This window comes from Procambarus clarkii, chromosome 1 (assembly GCF_040958095.1).
Source record: "Procambarus clarkii isolate CNS0578487 chromosome 1, FALCON_Pclarkii_2.0, whole genome shotgun sequence".
NCBI classification, from domain to species: domain Eukaryota; kingdom Metazoa; phylum Arthropoda; class Malacostraca; order Decapoda; family Cambaridae; genus Procambarus; species Procambarus clarkii.
In genome coordinates this window covers 37223402-37240475 of record NC_091150.1, presented here as the reverse complement: position 1 = coordinate 37240475, position 17074 = coordinate 37223402, and the positions used below count along the sequence as shown (strand labels likewise).

Below are 17074 nucleotides of genomic sequence, written 5' to 3'. Positions count from 1 at the left end.
CATGGCATATAAAGACTTTGCAAAGGCCATGGAATGATAGCCTATAAAATGAGAATAGGAATACCATAAAATAGGGTGATGGTTATTCAATTTATGGTGAAAGAACACAGAAAATGAAGTCCAAGCACGGTGAAAAGCTCTGTACCCCTATCAGATATAATAAATCTAAGTCACAGCATGTCATCATTTGCAGATACAAAAAAATCAACATTAAAATTACTTTTATGAAGACACATCTATTAAGTCTGACTGGGCAGCAGAAAATAAGATGTTCAACAGTGATAAACTGCCGGTACATAAATATGACTAGAATGAAGAACTGAACAAAATTCAGGGTTCAATTTAATTTGTAAAAACCTTCAACTCTAGGAATTCTACCACAATGCTCATACTATTCGAGCTGGTATGTCCCCACCTGACATCAGTACGGTCAGTATGACGAGTACGACTCAGTACTTGCTTCCGCTTTCAAAGCGGGCGAGATTTCCAAAATAGAAATGTAGAAAATAATACGATTTGCACACACTATAAAGCACCTAAATTCTTAAGACAATCTAAAAGGTCTCAAAATGTACTCTCTAGAAAGAAGACAAGATGTATCAACATATACGTGGAAGACACTGAAGGGCCAGACACCATATTATAATAAAATAAAATACTGGAGCTGATGATATGCTAGGAAATGCAGAGTAGATACACTGAAAAGGTCTCATAGGTTCAATCAGGACACTGTAGAAACAGAAGATTTGATTTCCTATATAAACATCAGCAAATGATGCACCTATCCCTAAAATACTGCCTCAGTAACGGAAGTCAATTTTTATCCTATATCCAAGCAGAATGTTTCATTAAATTGTTCACAATCTCAAGTTTAGTTATGGGTTATATAGGTAATTCCACCACTTTGTGAAAAGCCGCTTATTAGTTCTTTACCCAATTCTAAACAAGCTCTATGAATGAATGAAGCTCTACATCTATGAATGCCAATCACAAACCTCACTACATAGCAATCACGTGATGTTTCTACTCTATTGTCCCCATGGGAATTTTGTTTGCTTTTTCTATATAGAACAAATGACTAATGTATAATGTGCTACAAGTTGACATGACAAGGTACATGCAAAGAAAGTGCGACTATATAGCATTTGGAAGTGACATGAAAATAAGAATTTGAGATAGGACGGAGGATAGAAATGGTGCCCAACCACTTTAACTGTCGGGGGATTGAGCGTCGACCTGCAAGACACTATACCGTCCAGGCCAAGTGGTTGAAAAGTACTACCAGTTGGCCTCTCTTTACATATAACTTATACACATGTACAAGTTATAGCTTTGAGCATAATGCTATGTATCCCAGGTATTTAAGAATTAATTATTGTATAGAATACAGACAAGGAAAAACACAAAGCAAACAATGAAAAACGTTACTTGTTGATTAATGACAAAATAAGAAATGTAAACTATAGTAAACACCTCAGACAATTAACTTGCTATGGACACTAGTACCATGCAACACCACTAACTACCTCCCCCAACTTCCACCATCATTTCACAAAACGACTCTTTCAAAAATTCAGGAGTACTGTACCACCACTTTACAGCCTCTAGCACAGTGGTGACGGATAACACCATTATACAGCACCTTCACTGCAGGAGCGAGAAGCACCAGCACTTCTCAAGCTCCATCACCCACCGCCACCGTCACGAGTCGACATGTAAACACCAACTTTTATCCCACTATATTTACTTCATCGCTGCGTATATTGACCTGGAAGGGAACTTTACGACACCTTGGACACCTCTAGTCGAGATCTACAAAACGGATACACACGGGGAAGACAATACTCAGCCAAAATATTGGGAAAATAAGAGTGAAGGTGAGAGACTCACAGCCATGGCTCCGTCTGGCGAGGGAAAGACCGTGTAAACAGAGGGCGCTGATGGTTCCTTCCCCCAGCGACCCCTACTATAAGCTTTATATTTGATTTGTAATTATAGCCCTTTTAGTAATACTTATGATGTAATATAATAATAATAATAAAATTAATAATAATAATAATATGAATATGAATAGCTTATTCATTAAAATATACGGTGTATGTAATATTGCTTAAAATCATAGATTTTATATTTACATTTGTTATAGGGAGTTTTTTTTATTAACAAACTTAGATATACACAGCAATGTGCTGCTATCCTATTCTATATGAAAGATCACATAGTGTAGATAAAAAAAACTAGCTATAAATTCATCTACATACAAGTTGAGTTATAAACAGAATGTTGGATTTTTAGATAGAGCTAGTACATACTATGCCTAAAGCCACTAATACGCACAACGTTTCAGGCAAATATACACAGCAATATGCTGCTACACCTAATCTATATAATAATAATAATTCAATGTTTCGGGGGACGGGAAGCCAGAGTGTATTCATACACGTTTTTTTCGCTTTTATGTGAGGTCCCCCCAAAGGTTGAATTACTGACCACGCCCAGGATGTAACGACACAAGTTGACTAACTCCTGAGTACCTACTCACTGCCTGGTGAACTGAGGCATTAGGTGAAAGGATATGTGCCCAGCCATTTCTGTCCCGCCCGTGATTCGAACCCGAAATTCTTGATTGTGTGTCGAGAACGAACCCGACTGTACTACCGGGATCCTAATATAAATATATAAAAGATTTCATAGCGTAGGTTCAAAAAATAAGTTCATTTAATATCCCCATCTCACAGGATAGTTAGTCATACATGGAATCAGGAGAGAATATGAAATGTGAGGCTGATCTATTAGCCTCCACTAGCAAACTCTGTGAACAGCGCGAGAATATCTTCCAATATTCGTGAGTGTATATGTAGTAGTTACAGAGCTTAAAGTACCTCGTACTATTTGGTCTGAAATCACTGATAACAGGTCAATCACAGATATAATATTGGAGAGCATGTCCCAGCTCTTGTTCACATAGTTTATAATTAAATTAATTTAATTTAATTCATTGTGTCGGGGGACAAGAAGCCAGTGTCTTCATACACGATAGGCTTTTTTAATCGAGTCCCCCCCCCAAGGGTCGAATTATTGAATCTGCCCAAGCTGCAACCCCACAACAAGCTATCACTCCTGAATATTTGCCCGAAACGCATTGCGTAATAGTGGCTTTAGGCATTGTATGTACTAGCTCTATCTATATATCAATCCATTAATGTAACATCACTTGTATGTATATACCTTACCTGAATAAACATCTGAATCTGAATCTGAATCTGAATATCTACTTGCTGCTAGGTGAACCGAGGCATTAGGTGAAAGAAAATGTGTCCAACCATTGAATTGATTGTTGCCGCCAGAGGTGGCTAGTATATTGTGCACCCTATACTCATCCTGTGAGCTGTAGCGGCAAAAAGCATTACAGAGGGCACAAAAGGTCTTTATCAGACCTCATCACTCGGATCTTTTTCTCATCACTTATCAGACCATCATCACTCGGATGAGGTCTTTATCAGACCTCATCGCTTCGCTTAACGAGACAAGCACGTTATTACTTGGTGGCAAACTGTTTATTGCTAGTAGTGAGGAAAGGAAATAATTAAACTGTCTACTTCAGTGTTGTCAATAATTTCGAGTGCTCACAGTATTTCTACCAACTCAGCTTGCATTGTGGATGCCCAGTTACTAATTCTTATATTCCTTTGAATTGTGCTGCCATCGTGCTGATAAGCAATAACAGCACTTCCTGCCTTCCCTGTAGTTGTATTGAGTGATCCGTCAGTGTATATGGTCTGTGCTAAGTTGTTTTCAGTTTGTATATTGTGAATGTGTTCTATGGTGCTTAATTTAGCAGCAAGCTGAGCATGGGGGTTGCTTGTGATTAGTTTCTTGATGGGGTATGCAGGGGTCAGGATGTCAAAAGGTACTATCTGCCAGGGTGGAAGGAAGTGCTGTACTCTTTCATCTGTATATACATCGTGCAGTCCCATCATTTTAATATGAGTGGCTGTTCTTTGAATTCATTTAGACATGCTGGTTCCACTACGTATGTGTTCTAACAGTTCAACTGACACAATGTTGTTTTTGTTATCACGCAGAAGCTTTAGTCCCATCATAAGATTGATTTCAAATATTCTATCTCGAATGCTAAGTATATTTAATTCTTTCCGCATATTGAGAACTTTGGTAGTTATAGAACAGTCAAGTATAATTCTGAGTGCTTATTTTGCATTCTTTCCAGTTTATCAATACTTTTGTCATTTTGCAGGACTAAAGCTGGTGCAGGATAGTCTATCAGAGACCATATATATATGCTAAGTACATCATTTTTGCTAGTCTAATATTAACACCGTATAACACTAATTCTAATATTATAATTATATTTATAATATATTATATTAATATATTATAATTATATATTATAATATATAATTCTAATATTAACACCGTGGGGCTGTACCCCACTACAGTTCTAAGAGCCTTCTGTCTCTTAGAGCTTAGAAGAAGCTTAGAGCTTAGAAGAAGAGCCTTCTGTCTTTCTGTTCTGTCTGAGTCTGTCTCTACATTGTTGATGTAACTTATTGACTGCAGTTGAGGTACAAGGGACAGAGACACCAAGGTATTTGAAAGAAGAGACATAGTCTATTGGTATGTTATCTATCTTAAGTTTTCGTGGTCCACTTTTGAGGTTGCCAATTTCTGTTAAATACCTTAGTTTTAGCAGCGTTGATTACAAGACCAAGGCTCTCACAAGGCTTTATGTATACAATTTAAGATTGTTTGCATTTCGCGGTGGGTTTTAGTATGTACAAGGATGTCATCTGCATAGCTGATAGTTATATTTACCGGACTAGTTGGGATTGATTTTAGTAAGGCATTAATTAGAACATTAAACAAGGTAGGACTTAGTATCCCCTCCTTGTGGGGTGCCTAGCTTAAGAACTTAAGATTTAGTTTCACTCGTGTAGCCTTGGACCAGTGCAGAGGACTTCCGGTTGAGAAGATAGCCCCTTACCCATTGTTATAATTGTCTACTTATATTCATTCTTGCTAATTCATACTTAATCACTTCCCTATTAGCAATATCAAAGGCATGTTTTAAATCAAGAAATGCTCTATACTTGTGCCTTTTATCTCCATGAACAGTGAGAAAGGTTGTGATACAGTTGTGTACACTTTTACCATGTGTGAAATCATTGATATCAGGTGACATGTGCTCTTTAACTCTATACTGTACAATAATCTATTAAGCACCAATCTCTCAAAGGTTTTGCACATGCAACTGGTCTGTGAGATGGGATGAAAAGCATCAGGTTGGCTAGGCCGTACAGGTACTGTAAGATTGCTGGTCCATGAAACTGGCAACTGCCTAGTGACATAACTCGCATTAAACAATTCTAATAATGGGTTACCGGGTACACGATATAGGAATCTTAGAATATCATAGGTGATACCGTCCTCACCAGGAGCAGCGCTACTGCCCCTGGAGAGGGCTGCAGCCAATTCATATTCTGATATGGAACATCACATTCGTCATGTTGCTTACTGAACATGAAATTTATGAGAGTATTTCTGTCTGAGAACTTCGCCTGTAATTTCTCCCTAGTGCTAGCTGGTAACATTCCAAAGCTGGAAACCTGAGCCCATTTTGTAATTAACTGATTGGCTTTCTGTAGCGGGTTTGGATGTGAAACTTATCTATTATTTTTACCAATAATTTTGTTTATGCCTTTCCAGACTTTGCCCAGGGAAGTATGCAGGTTAAGTCCACTAACAAAATCCTCACATTCATATCGTCTGAGTTCAGTCATTCTCTCCCTTGCCGCTGCAAGCGCGGCCTGAAACAGTTTTAACATTTGAGGAGTTCTAAGGCTCTTATATGCTTTACCCGTTTGTCTAGCAATTGATTTAAGTTCTTTCAGTTTAGCACCATCATAGTACTGGTTGTGTCTGACCTGCTTGCCGGTACGTCTTTTCGTTTGGTGCCCAACCATTTCTGTCCCGTCCGGAATTCGAACCCGGAATTCTTAATTGTGCGTCGAGGACGAATCCAACTGTGCTATCGGGAATTGGAGTGTTCACCATTGGGAGATTCATTACGTGCAGCCACCTACATAGATATCGATATCCCAGCCTAATTCTCGCCAATGAAGCCACTATTACCCAAAGCGTTTCGGCAAACGTGAATTTACCTGAATTTACCTGAGGGGTCACTAACACTAGTGGCCTCGAGTGTTCGGAAGCCAAAAAGCAGGTCCCCCCCATTTGTTCTGAGAATTTTTTTCAAGTTGGATTTTAAATTTAAGCAGAGTTTTGGCATTTACGGCTTCAGCGGGTAGGCTGTTCTGTGGTTTATAAAAGCAACTCTTCTTTTCAGTCCCCACACCATGGTTTTTATTTTTGTTTATTTTTGTATAAAAGAATTCTTACATTCTTATTTCTTTCTTGTTTATTGAGCTTGAAACCGTTGCTCCTTATTTGTGTTATATTGACCTTTTGAAGAAATTGTCTGGATCAACATTCTGCAAATAGTTCAGTATTTTAAAAGGTTCAATGAGATCCGCCCTGTCATGCCTGGGTTGCAGTGTTGTTAGCCTTGTGGCCCTCAACCGTTTCTGATACGTGAGTTGACTTAGTTCTAGAACGATTTTTGTTGCCCGGTGTTGCACTGTCTCCAGAGCAGCTATGTCCTTCTGAAGATGAGGTCTCCATGCTTGGATACAATAATCCAAATGGGAGGCGCACCTCCTTTAGAATTCTCTCAATGAGTTTGTAGATGTGTGATGTCAAGGTGATCGGACGATAGTTTTCTGCCGAGCTCTTTCTTCCTTTTTTAAAATTTGGGTGACATTTGCACATGTCCAATCTAAGAGAGACTATCCCTTGGTCCACAGAATATTTGAAAAGTAGTTTCAGCGGTAGGCATAGTTCTTCTGCCATTTATTTTACGACTTTTGATTGAATTCCATCCACACCTGGAGCTTTTGAGTCTTTTCGTTTGTCAATGATATTTCCTGATTATGTCGCACGGTACGGTTGTATACCATAATTCGTTTACTTCACCTCCTTCAAACATTTATGTGGGTAATGGGATGTCCTCTAATCTTTCTAGTTCCTTGTAAAGAATTAATTCAAAATGTTAGCTGCCCTTTTATCATTCATTATAAATTGGTTAGTCTTATCCTTTAAGGACTTCTCATATAGGAATAAAACGACGTTGGATCCTTCTTTATGTCTTAGGCAAGTTTTTATTCGTAGTTTCTTTTGGCTGATCTGATTTCCTGGGTAGCTAAGTTTAATGCTCCTTTTTTATATATCATAATCTATGATGTTCATTGTGAATTGAACGTCCAACATCCACCCTCTCCAGAGGTTCCGCTTAGTTATCAAGGCTCTCCGGATTAATGTCCTTCAGTGTGTTCAAATTTTAAAGGTTTTAATAAAATAAGTTCTATTGTATTTGTTTTTGTATGCACTTTTGAAGGATACAGTTGTCTCCAGACGGGTGCGCACAGAGTTGTACAGCAATCAAGGGCGTCACAACTTTTACCATGTGGTCATCACAGTTGTTACTGAGCAATCACCATACTGGTTGCTGCAAAGGTCGTCACAGCAATTGTCTCATTTCAGCAGTTGCTGTAGAGAGCACTACAGAGGACGTTTCACGGTCGTCAGAGCAGTCGCGACAGAGGACAACGTCTCACCAGTTGTTACAGCAGTCGCCACAGAGGTCGATGTTGATTTCGATGCTTCAATGACACACGTGCTGCATATGTTCCTGACGGTCTCTCAATTGTCAAGGAAAAATAAGCTTTGCGGATAAAATGTTGCCTGTCGGCGATACAGACCTTTGCCTTGCGGCCAGTAAAGCATTGTTCAGCAAGATTATCTATCGCCATCCAGACGATATAAACGTCAAGTGTCCAGATAAAGTCGAACAGTAGTCGATGTACCTAGATAACGACAAAACCTGCATAACACATATCCATGCAGTTATGACCCCGGGCCTAACTTGAGAGGCTGAAATAGATGCCCAGTCACACCAGGAGTCCACCAAGACCCGCCAACCCTTGGCACTCTGACTCGACCAAGCCGGCGCCGGATCCTCTCTCTCTCTCGCCACCCTAGAAGATCTAACCGGAAAACAGCAGTTACCCATCAACCTTACTGAGATAGGCGATATGTACGCCAGACATCGCATCAATCCTGAAAATTGAAGAGGGATGCTTCATCAGTAGCGAGACCTAATGAGTAAAATTGTATCTTGTTGTCCTTTGACTAGCCTTAGTCAAAGGCTAGTCAAAGCCTTTGGAGGGTCGGGGAGCGTGGGAGCCACGCAGCCACCGGCCAGCACGAGGGTTGAACAACGTGGTGCGGGTCGGGTTGGCAACACTGGGTGACGGAAGGTAAACAAACGTGGCGGTGAGAGGCTGCTGATAAGCCCTTGCAAAGAATGGTGAAATGCAAGACTTCTAGATGATGCAGCAACCCCGGCCCTTAATACATATGGCTGTGGTAAACTGTAGAGAGAACAGGTGTTTCTACTGCAGGTACGTGTCAAGGTGTACAAGAAAGGCCTTCACACAAGAATCAGTATTTAGACAATTTACGTAAATTCACCTGCTGGCCACTATCTTTAGCTGGGATAGGAAGCCGTTGGCTAGATTAAGATCTTCCAGTTCTACCATAGTGTGGTAAGTTGTATAGTAAAATTGTTACTGTCTTCGCCATAGTTTTGACGAGTAGGCAGTTTCATAGTCTTGTAATCTTTTATGGACGAAAAATCTGTTGTTGAGGGGAAAATACCTTATCATTCAGGGACACGCCTGTTAGACAGAGAGGTATGCACATTTAAGGGCGAGCCCATACTCAATCACCACCTAGTTACTGGTCAGACACAACTGCTCACTGGATGATATACACATAGTTTTTTATGTATATACAAGCATTCTTACATTCTTGTAAAGGCACTAGCATGCATAGCATTTTGGGTTGGTCTTTAATCCTAATTTTCCCTGGAATTTGACTCGCCAAATCATTTAACAACAATGCTAGTAGCATTGTGTTTACAAGAATGTAAACACAATGCTATGTATTCTCACAAACCCAATGTACCTTCTTGCATATATATAAATAAATAAATTTACTTTCCTTACTTACAGAAAAAAGACACATGCAAACTTGTACAGTGGAACCTTGGTTTTTGAATACTCCTCTTTTAGAATTTTTCGGTTCTCGAGCTCAATTTCTTCAAAACATTTGACTCAGTATTCGAGGTTTGCCTCTGTGCTCGAGTTTGTTGATAAACATATGGGCCGACCAAGCACGTGGAGCGCTTCAGTTTACCAGTGTCTCCTGCCTAGTGACGACTGTGCTTGAATTCTTTGTGAAGAATTTCATTATTTTTGTGCTTGGTTTCTGACCGTAAAAGTTCTTATTATATGTCATTCAATGGGTTCCAAGAAAGTCAGCGGTAAAGTTCAACCTAAGAAAATAGTTGTGAGGATGACGATAGAGGAAAAACAAGAGATCATTCATAGTGAGATAATGTGATGTCTCACTATAGACAAGTATTAAAATGTTGGGAAAAACAAGTGTCTATAGACAGATTGTTAGTAAGACAAGCAAGCAGTGAGCCACAACCAGGTCCTAGTGGTATGCCTGCAAAATGTAAGAGAGAGTACCACAGAAATGTCATCACTGCTGTTAAAATGAAAGGGGACTCCCCTTCCAAACAGTACAACACAGAAGAGATGTTGCACTAACACCTCTCCTTCTCCCCTCTTCCTCACCGTCTTACATATGCCAACAAGTCCTCAATAAAGGTAAGATATACCTGTACATACTGTAATACAAAATATAAGCACAGTGCATATATATAAAATATACAGTGCATATATATAAAATGCATTTTTAAGTAGGGGGTGTGGAACGGATTAATTCAATTTACATTATATCTTATGTTGTTTTTTTAATTTTTGGTTTTCGAACCGTCTCTGAGATTGGATTAAATTTGAAAACGAAGGTACTACTGTACTGTACAGTATATTCATTTTTTCTTATATTTTAATTCAGTTAACCCTTAGACCGTGCATATTACTGCACATATTGGGGGCCTGGTAGCAAAAAATATTCAAATTATGTAAAAATAACTTAAAAATGTTTAATAACTTTACAACTTTTTGGCTTCAGTGTCGTGAAACTTTCATCAAAATATTTTCAGGAATTGATTTTAGACAAATTTTTTTTTTTAAATAAGAACGTTTTGTTGATAAGGAGAACAGCTAATAACTGGAACTGAAGGATTATGCAGTAATAAAGAGATGCAAACACCTGTCCGACGCTCAAAGAAGAAGAATAGTACTATAGTAGTAAGAAGTGTCCACAAAGTGGCTATGCAGTTGGTGCCTTTATATCATTGCTAAGTAATACATAATAACACAACTAATAATGAATAACTTTGTTAATATGCTCTATATTGTTATACCTGTATATCATATAAATACATTGTCCAATGATAATATGTTTCTTTCATCAATGTCCCCCAAAACATTTTTTAAGGGGAATTTTTTTTTAAGATTTTAGTTATTTTTTTCTCCTTTGTTCATTATCTGATTTTGTTATAACCTTTACATCCTGGAGAATGCATGTGTTTCCCTAACTATGTGAAGATAGAATGAAATTGGTCAACAAATAAATCAGTCACGACTCGCAAAACTTGTGACTTAATTTTTTTAGCTGATTTTTTTCTCTGATTTCAAACTCTATTTTCTTTGTCTCTTTAGGCTGTTTTGATGTTAGGGACCATATTAGGGCTTTTTCACTTATATAAAATATCCCCTAAATATATCCCCTAAATCATTATAATTATTATAATTATCCCTATATTTTGTGTTTATTGGGGGTTATTTTTTCTTGACTTCATTTCAACACACATTGACCTACAACTTTCACATATTCGAGTATGAATGCCAAACAATGTTTATTAAAACATACAATTAAATTTACGAATTAAAACTACCTTTATTCATTGTTGATAACTTCAATTATCTCTAAAACTAGAGTTTCAACTTTGAGTGGCTTCTAAAATTCCAGTTTTTGACCGATTCTCACTATTTTGACATATTGTGTGCTCGACTGTCTGTTCTACAATCTCTTCAGAATGGTTTTGTAGGTGCCAGTGTACTTTGACTTCTGTTTTTTAAGATATGCCCAAATCTGTGGGGAAAGTTATATACAGTACTGGTATTACCGGGTCATATAGGCTAACCATTTTATCACGTACAGTACAAGTGGCAAGTTAGTACCTTTATTTTTTTATATTTGGTTAAAGGAAATATATTTACAATAAGAGATCATTAACTAGCTGTACCCGGCCACATGTTGCTGTGACTCGGCAACGCATGCGCGTTGCTGAGCCACACAACCCTCCCCTGTTTCCCTGTCCTCCCCACCATTCCCGTCGTCATCCCAACCATTCCCCACTCCCCTGTCCCCTCGTCCTCCCCACCATTCCCCCCTCCCCTCGTCCTCCCAACCATTCCCCCCCTCCCCTCGTCCTCCCCACCATCCCCCACGCCCCCGTCCTTCCCACCATTCTCCACTCTCCTGCCCCCCTTGTCCTCCCCACCATTCTCCACTCCCCTGTCCCCTCGTTGCCACCATTACCCCCCTCCCCCATCCCCTCATCCTCCCCACCATTACCCCCCTCCCCCAAACCCTCGTCCTCCCCACCATCCTCCACTCTCGTCCTCTCGTCCTCCCCACCATTCACTACTCCCTCGTCCGATGCATTCCCAAATGATCTGATGTTCCCATCAGAAAAATGGGAACATCAAATAATCTGATATTCCCATCACTGAAAAATAAGAACTATTAAAAAAACGAAATGAAAAACAATGAAAAATAATAAAATAAACTGTACTAAATAAATAAATAAATGTTTATTCAGGTAAGGTACATACATTCAAGAGATTTTCCAAAATTTGATCGATTTATAGATAGAGCTAGTACATACAATGCCTAAAGCCACTATTACGCAAAGCGTTTAGGGCAGGAAAAACATTAATGACTAAAACTTAATACTAATTGAGTATAAAGAATAAAATCTGTTGAGAACAAATAAAAATAAAGACAAAAAAGGGGGAACATGGCTGAAAAAACAGCACAAATAACAATTAGGTCAACAAACAGCGTTGTTTTTAAAAAACAGACGGGTTGACAATAGAGGGGTAAGGTAGGTTACAGGGAATTTATTAGGTAGTGCTTCGCGCATACTGCATACTCACGAAATGAACGGTATGGTAAACAACACAGCTTAATTCCAATGCAATGTCACACAAAATAGTTAAATAAAAATAAAAATATATTGAAATCTATGAAAATTCAATATATCAGTGCAATCGGGAACATTGAAATGGAATCGTAACATATTTAGTATAGCATGTGTTGATTTTATTTGCAACAGATGGCGCTGTTTAAAAAAAAAACATGTTTTTACCTGTCACATGTGTGGCATCTATATAGTAGGTATATAAAAACAGGCACTTATTTGAATGGAACATTGTGTCAAAATTTCAAAGCATTCAGTGAAGAACTTTCGGAGATTACAGTGTGTGTTGCTCTTATGTCCAACAGATGGTGCTGTTTAAAAAAAAAAAAAAGCATGTTTTTACCTGTCACAGGTGTGGCATGTATATAGTAGGTATATAAAAAACAAACATGCGTATTCGAATGCAATGTTGCCAAGAAAATGATAGGATATAATACAGTACTCAAATTTGATTTATTTTTCAGTCAATTATTTCTTCGATGGCATTTCAGACTTTAACTCAGGATGACCTGGAAGTGGATGCAAGAGCACTCAGCTGTGGTCAGTGGTTTTCTGCTTGGCGTGGGGAGTGCTGGATTGATTGCCTATCATAACACAGCTATTGTGGAGGCACTTCACTCCTGGAGGATGCTGAGATCAGTGAAGGCAGTAGAGAAGTGTGTGCATGTGGTGACTAGCGAGGATGGCTGGGCAAAGGTTCTACCATTATTGTACAAGTAGGTGAATTTGTATTGTCTTTATTTTCTATCTTTTTAAGACTAGATTTCTTCTGCTATATGTAGGCTTCGTTCTGCAAGATCTTATGGCTCCTCATGTATTTAAAGTTTTTACATTTTGTTAGGTATACCTAGTAGGAATATCTTAAGTAGGTATTACAACCACAAATTCTGAAAATTCAATATAGGCCTCATGACACATCTGTACTTATTAAAGGCAGGACAGCAGTTTGAATTTATCTAAATTTACATGAGGGCCACTATCTCTGTAGTGGTCTCGATGAGAACAGGAAGTCGGCAGCTTGTCAAAAGTCTACCCATTTGTCCTGATGATTTTATCAAGCTGGATCTTGAATTGGAGCAGAGTTTTAGCATTTACAGCTTTGACGGGTAGGCAATTCCATGAGTTTATAATACGGATTTTTTAAAACTGTTGCTAGAGAGATGCCTGTAATGTAATAGAAAATTCTCAGTCCAGCCTGGATTGACTGTCAGAAAGCACAGTCCAAAAACTTGGAGCCCTTTCAAAGAGTAAGTTGCAACCAAGAATCAACTCAGTAGTGTTCATTCCAACTTCTTGTCCTGCCCAGCCACTGCACCTTACTGCCATCAGACGGCAGCTCCTAATATAAAAATAATGTCCCCTGACTCAAACTACTTCACAATCTAACATCCCACCATGTCCTTCCTACACACCCACATCTTTGCACTCACACACACTGGACCCTCCCTGACACACAAACCAACACTAGAAATAACTCTAATAACACCACTCTCCACCCTAGCAACACCATCCTCCACTCACCAACAGTTCCAAAATGTGTTTGCAAAAAATGAAATTTTCAGAGAACCAGACACAATATGAATTTCAGAGAATAACATAGAGTACATAGAGGCATCACGATATGAATTGGAAAAATTTTCAAGAAGCTAAGTAAGAACAAAGCAATTGGTCTAGATGAAATTTCACTTTGGTTCTGAGGTAATGCCCATCTGAGTTTAACACTCCACGTTAGTTTATTTTTCTAGCATCTTTGTCTTCACAGATATATGGAAAAAGGCACAGTTCTAATCTACAAAAATGGTAGGAGGGATGACACTCTTAATTATAGACCTATATTGTTGACAAACATGATAGTCAAAACACTAGAAAAATAATTAAAACAAATGGGTAGAACTCCTGAAGAGAAATGACATAATAACAGTACGATTTTGAAACTGGAAAGTCCTGTGTAACAAGTCTAGTTTCTACAGCCACATAAATTTTACAGGAAAGAGATAGATGGGTTGATTGTATTTATATGGACCTTGAAAGGCTTTTGACAGTCCCATATAAGAGGTTGTTCTGAAAACTGGAATACAGGTATACTAAAGGAATGACAGGGAGACTTCTGACATGAATGACAAAATTTCTGACAAAAAATGAGGGCAGTAATCAAGAGGCAATGTATCAGACTGTGTAAATTTTAAGTGGTGTACTACAGGGTTCATTTGTAGTACCAGTAATGTTCATTATCTATATGTACAATCTATCAGAAGGAATAAAGAACTTTATAAACATGTTTCCTGATGATGCCACACTAGTAGGTAAGATAAGAAACTTTTTAAATGATTGCCATGCCCTTCAAGATGACCTGGGCAAAATAAGTATATAGAGTAACATTTGGCTGATGGTATTTAATGTGAATAAATGCCACGTTATAGATTGTGGAATAGGAGAAAATAGGCCATGCGGAATCTACAAATTAAGTGAAAAGGCATTAAAGAATTCTGAAAAAGAAAGAGATCTAGGGTGGTCTTGGATAGAAAATTGTCATCTGAGGACCACACAAAGAACATTGTACGCAGAGCCTATGCTATGCTTTTCAACTTCAGAATTGCTTTTGAATACATGGATGGTGAAATATTGAATAAATTCTGTATGTGTATGTATGTATGTATGTATGTAATGTAAGGATGACTTCCATATTTGAAAAATGGAAAGTTGTCCTAATGTTAAAGCTTACTTTCAACTTCTCAAATATGGTAGCCTTGCATTTAATAAGATCAGTGTTTCTTGATTTTTGTTTGTTAAATATAAAATCTGTCTTTATTTACAATATATAGGAGAGAGAAATATTGTATCATGAGATGGGCAAAACTTGCATTTCTGGGGGGGGGGGGAGGCCCCGTTGGTTCACCAGAGCTATCCAGGCTGAATGGATATATATAACTTTCTGGCATCAGTCAATGTGCATGGAGTTCTTGCCTACCAGGGACCACAAGCCAGAACTTGGCCCCCTCAAGAGAGGCACAAGGAGTAATGGCCAATAGAAAATCCTGTGTGGTTGGGAGCATTCTGTGTGCCATCGACTGGATCTGGCACCCAGAAAGGCAGGTGCCCCAAAACAAACCCCTATTCTGGGGAAACCATTGGTACTGAAAGCCAAACAAGTGGACAGAACTCTCCAAATGGGCATGATGTCATCATGTCGCCACGCCGCTGTCTGTGCAAACCCCCCTTCCCCGGAGGGGAAAGGGGGAGCCCCAGACCCCCACATCGGCGATGCACCTTGCAGTTCTCAGGCTGATGTGTTACTGGGGTGGTCTTGTGCCTCTGGCTCCAGTGATTTGTCTCAGATTCTGTGCCTTGTGGCGTAGACTGTCTACGCCACAAGACTGTCTACGCCCTCGATAAATGCACCTCTGGTGCATTTATCGAGGGCTGGGGTTGTTGCTGTTGCCAACTCATTGCAACCTGTGGTTGGAGGGGTTTGTTTGGTTTAGATTGTTAGTAGATAGTGGTATGGGAATTGATAGGGAGAGGGGAGGTAATAACAGTACAGTATGTGTTTATGGGGAAAACAAATTGGAAAAATGAACAGGGAAAGAGAAGGGCCTCAAAACAGCAATACACTTAGGGTATATTACACAAACGGTAGGAGTCTAAGAAACAAAATAAACTATTTAAATGCTCTTGTCTGTACAGAAAAAGATATTATTGCACTTACTGAAATGTGGATGAATGTAGAAAATAGAGAACTATTAGCTGAATATCAAATAAATGGATTTAAACTATTTCACACAGATAGATATAGATGAGGAAGGGGAGTAGCCATATATCTTAGGGAAAATTTGAAATGTAGTCTGAGGGGAATCAAAACTTAGCCACATACAGAAACTATTTGGCTAGAATTAAACGTAAAAGCAAATATTTTTATAATAGGAGTTATATACAGGCCACCAAACTTAGACAGAATGGAAGCAAAGCATCTATGGGATGAAGTATCTAGCACATCTAGGTCTAACAGTATTTATGTCATGAGTGACTTTAATTTTAGTGGAATAAACTGGTTAAACAGAACAAGTAATAATGAAGCAGACGATTTTTTAGAAATAATTGACAATTGCTTTCTTACGCAACAACATGGTTCACAACATGGTTTTACAAATGGTCGTTCATGTTTAATAAATTTGCTATCATTTTATTCCAGCATAGTTGAGGCAGTTGATAGTGGTAAGGATTGTGGTGTTGTGTACCTTGACTTTAGCAAAGCTTTTGACACAGTGCCACTTAAAAGACTGATTAAAAAGTTAGAGGCTCACGGTATTGGGGTTACTATATTAAGTTGGATTAGGGCATGGCTATACCAACCATGACACTCGCCTGGCGTTCCACGAGCGCTATGTCATGGGTTCGTATCCTGGCCGGGGAGGATTTACTGGGCGCAATTCCTTAACTGTAGCCTCTGTTTAACGCAACAGTAAAATGTGTACTTGGATGAAAAAACGATTCTTCGCGGCAGGGGATCGTATTCCAGGGACCATAGGATTAAGGACTTGCCCGAAACGCTACGCGTACTAGTGGCTGTACAAGAATGTAACAACTCTTGTATATATCTCAAAAAATATCTCAAAGGAAACAGAGTTAGTATAAATGGGGTTAAGTCAGAGTGGGAAAATGTTGTAAGTGGAGTGCTTCAAGGTTCTGTCCTGGGACCTCTGTCATTCATAATACAGTATATATAAATGATTTAGATTCAGGTTTGAGTAGCAGTAT

At 38.7% G+C, this 17074-nt stretch overlaps 2 protein-coding genes across 4 annotated transcripts in view; one reads left to right on the top strand and one right to left on the bottom strand.

The window, feature by feature from the left end:
- The window catches only part of RpS4 (ribosomal protein S4), a 12259-nt gene extending 10291 nt beyond the window's left edge, over positions 1 to 1968 (bottom strand). The window contains exon 1 of the mRNA XM_069334955.1: positions 1891 to 1968. Within this exon, the coding sequence (XP_069191056.1) occupies positions 1891 to 1896 (6 nt within the window). The 5' untranslated portion in view covers positions 1897 to 1968. The remainder of the gene's footprint in view (positions 1 to 1890) is intronic.
- A 6371-nt stretch (positions 1969 to 8339) lies between these two features.
- Positions 8340 to 17074, top strand: part of LOC123769241 (exonuclease 3'-5' domain-containing protein 2) — a 28775-nt gene continuing 20040 nt past the window's right edge. The window contains exons 1-3 of one of the 3 annotated variants that reach the window (XM_069334867.1): positions 8381 to 8537; positions 9150 to 9812; positions 12811 to 13035. In XM_069334867.1, the coding sequence (XP_069190968.1) occupies positions 12824 to 13035 (212 nt within the window). In that variant the 5' untranslated portion in view covers positions 8381 to 8537; positions 9150 to 9812; positions 12811 to 12823. Of the gene's footprint in view, positions 8682 to 9149; positions 9813 to 12810; positions 13036 to 17074 lie in introns of all 3 variants that reach the window. The other 2 variants (XM_045760416.2, XM_045760335.2) reach the window with 2 other exon arrangements.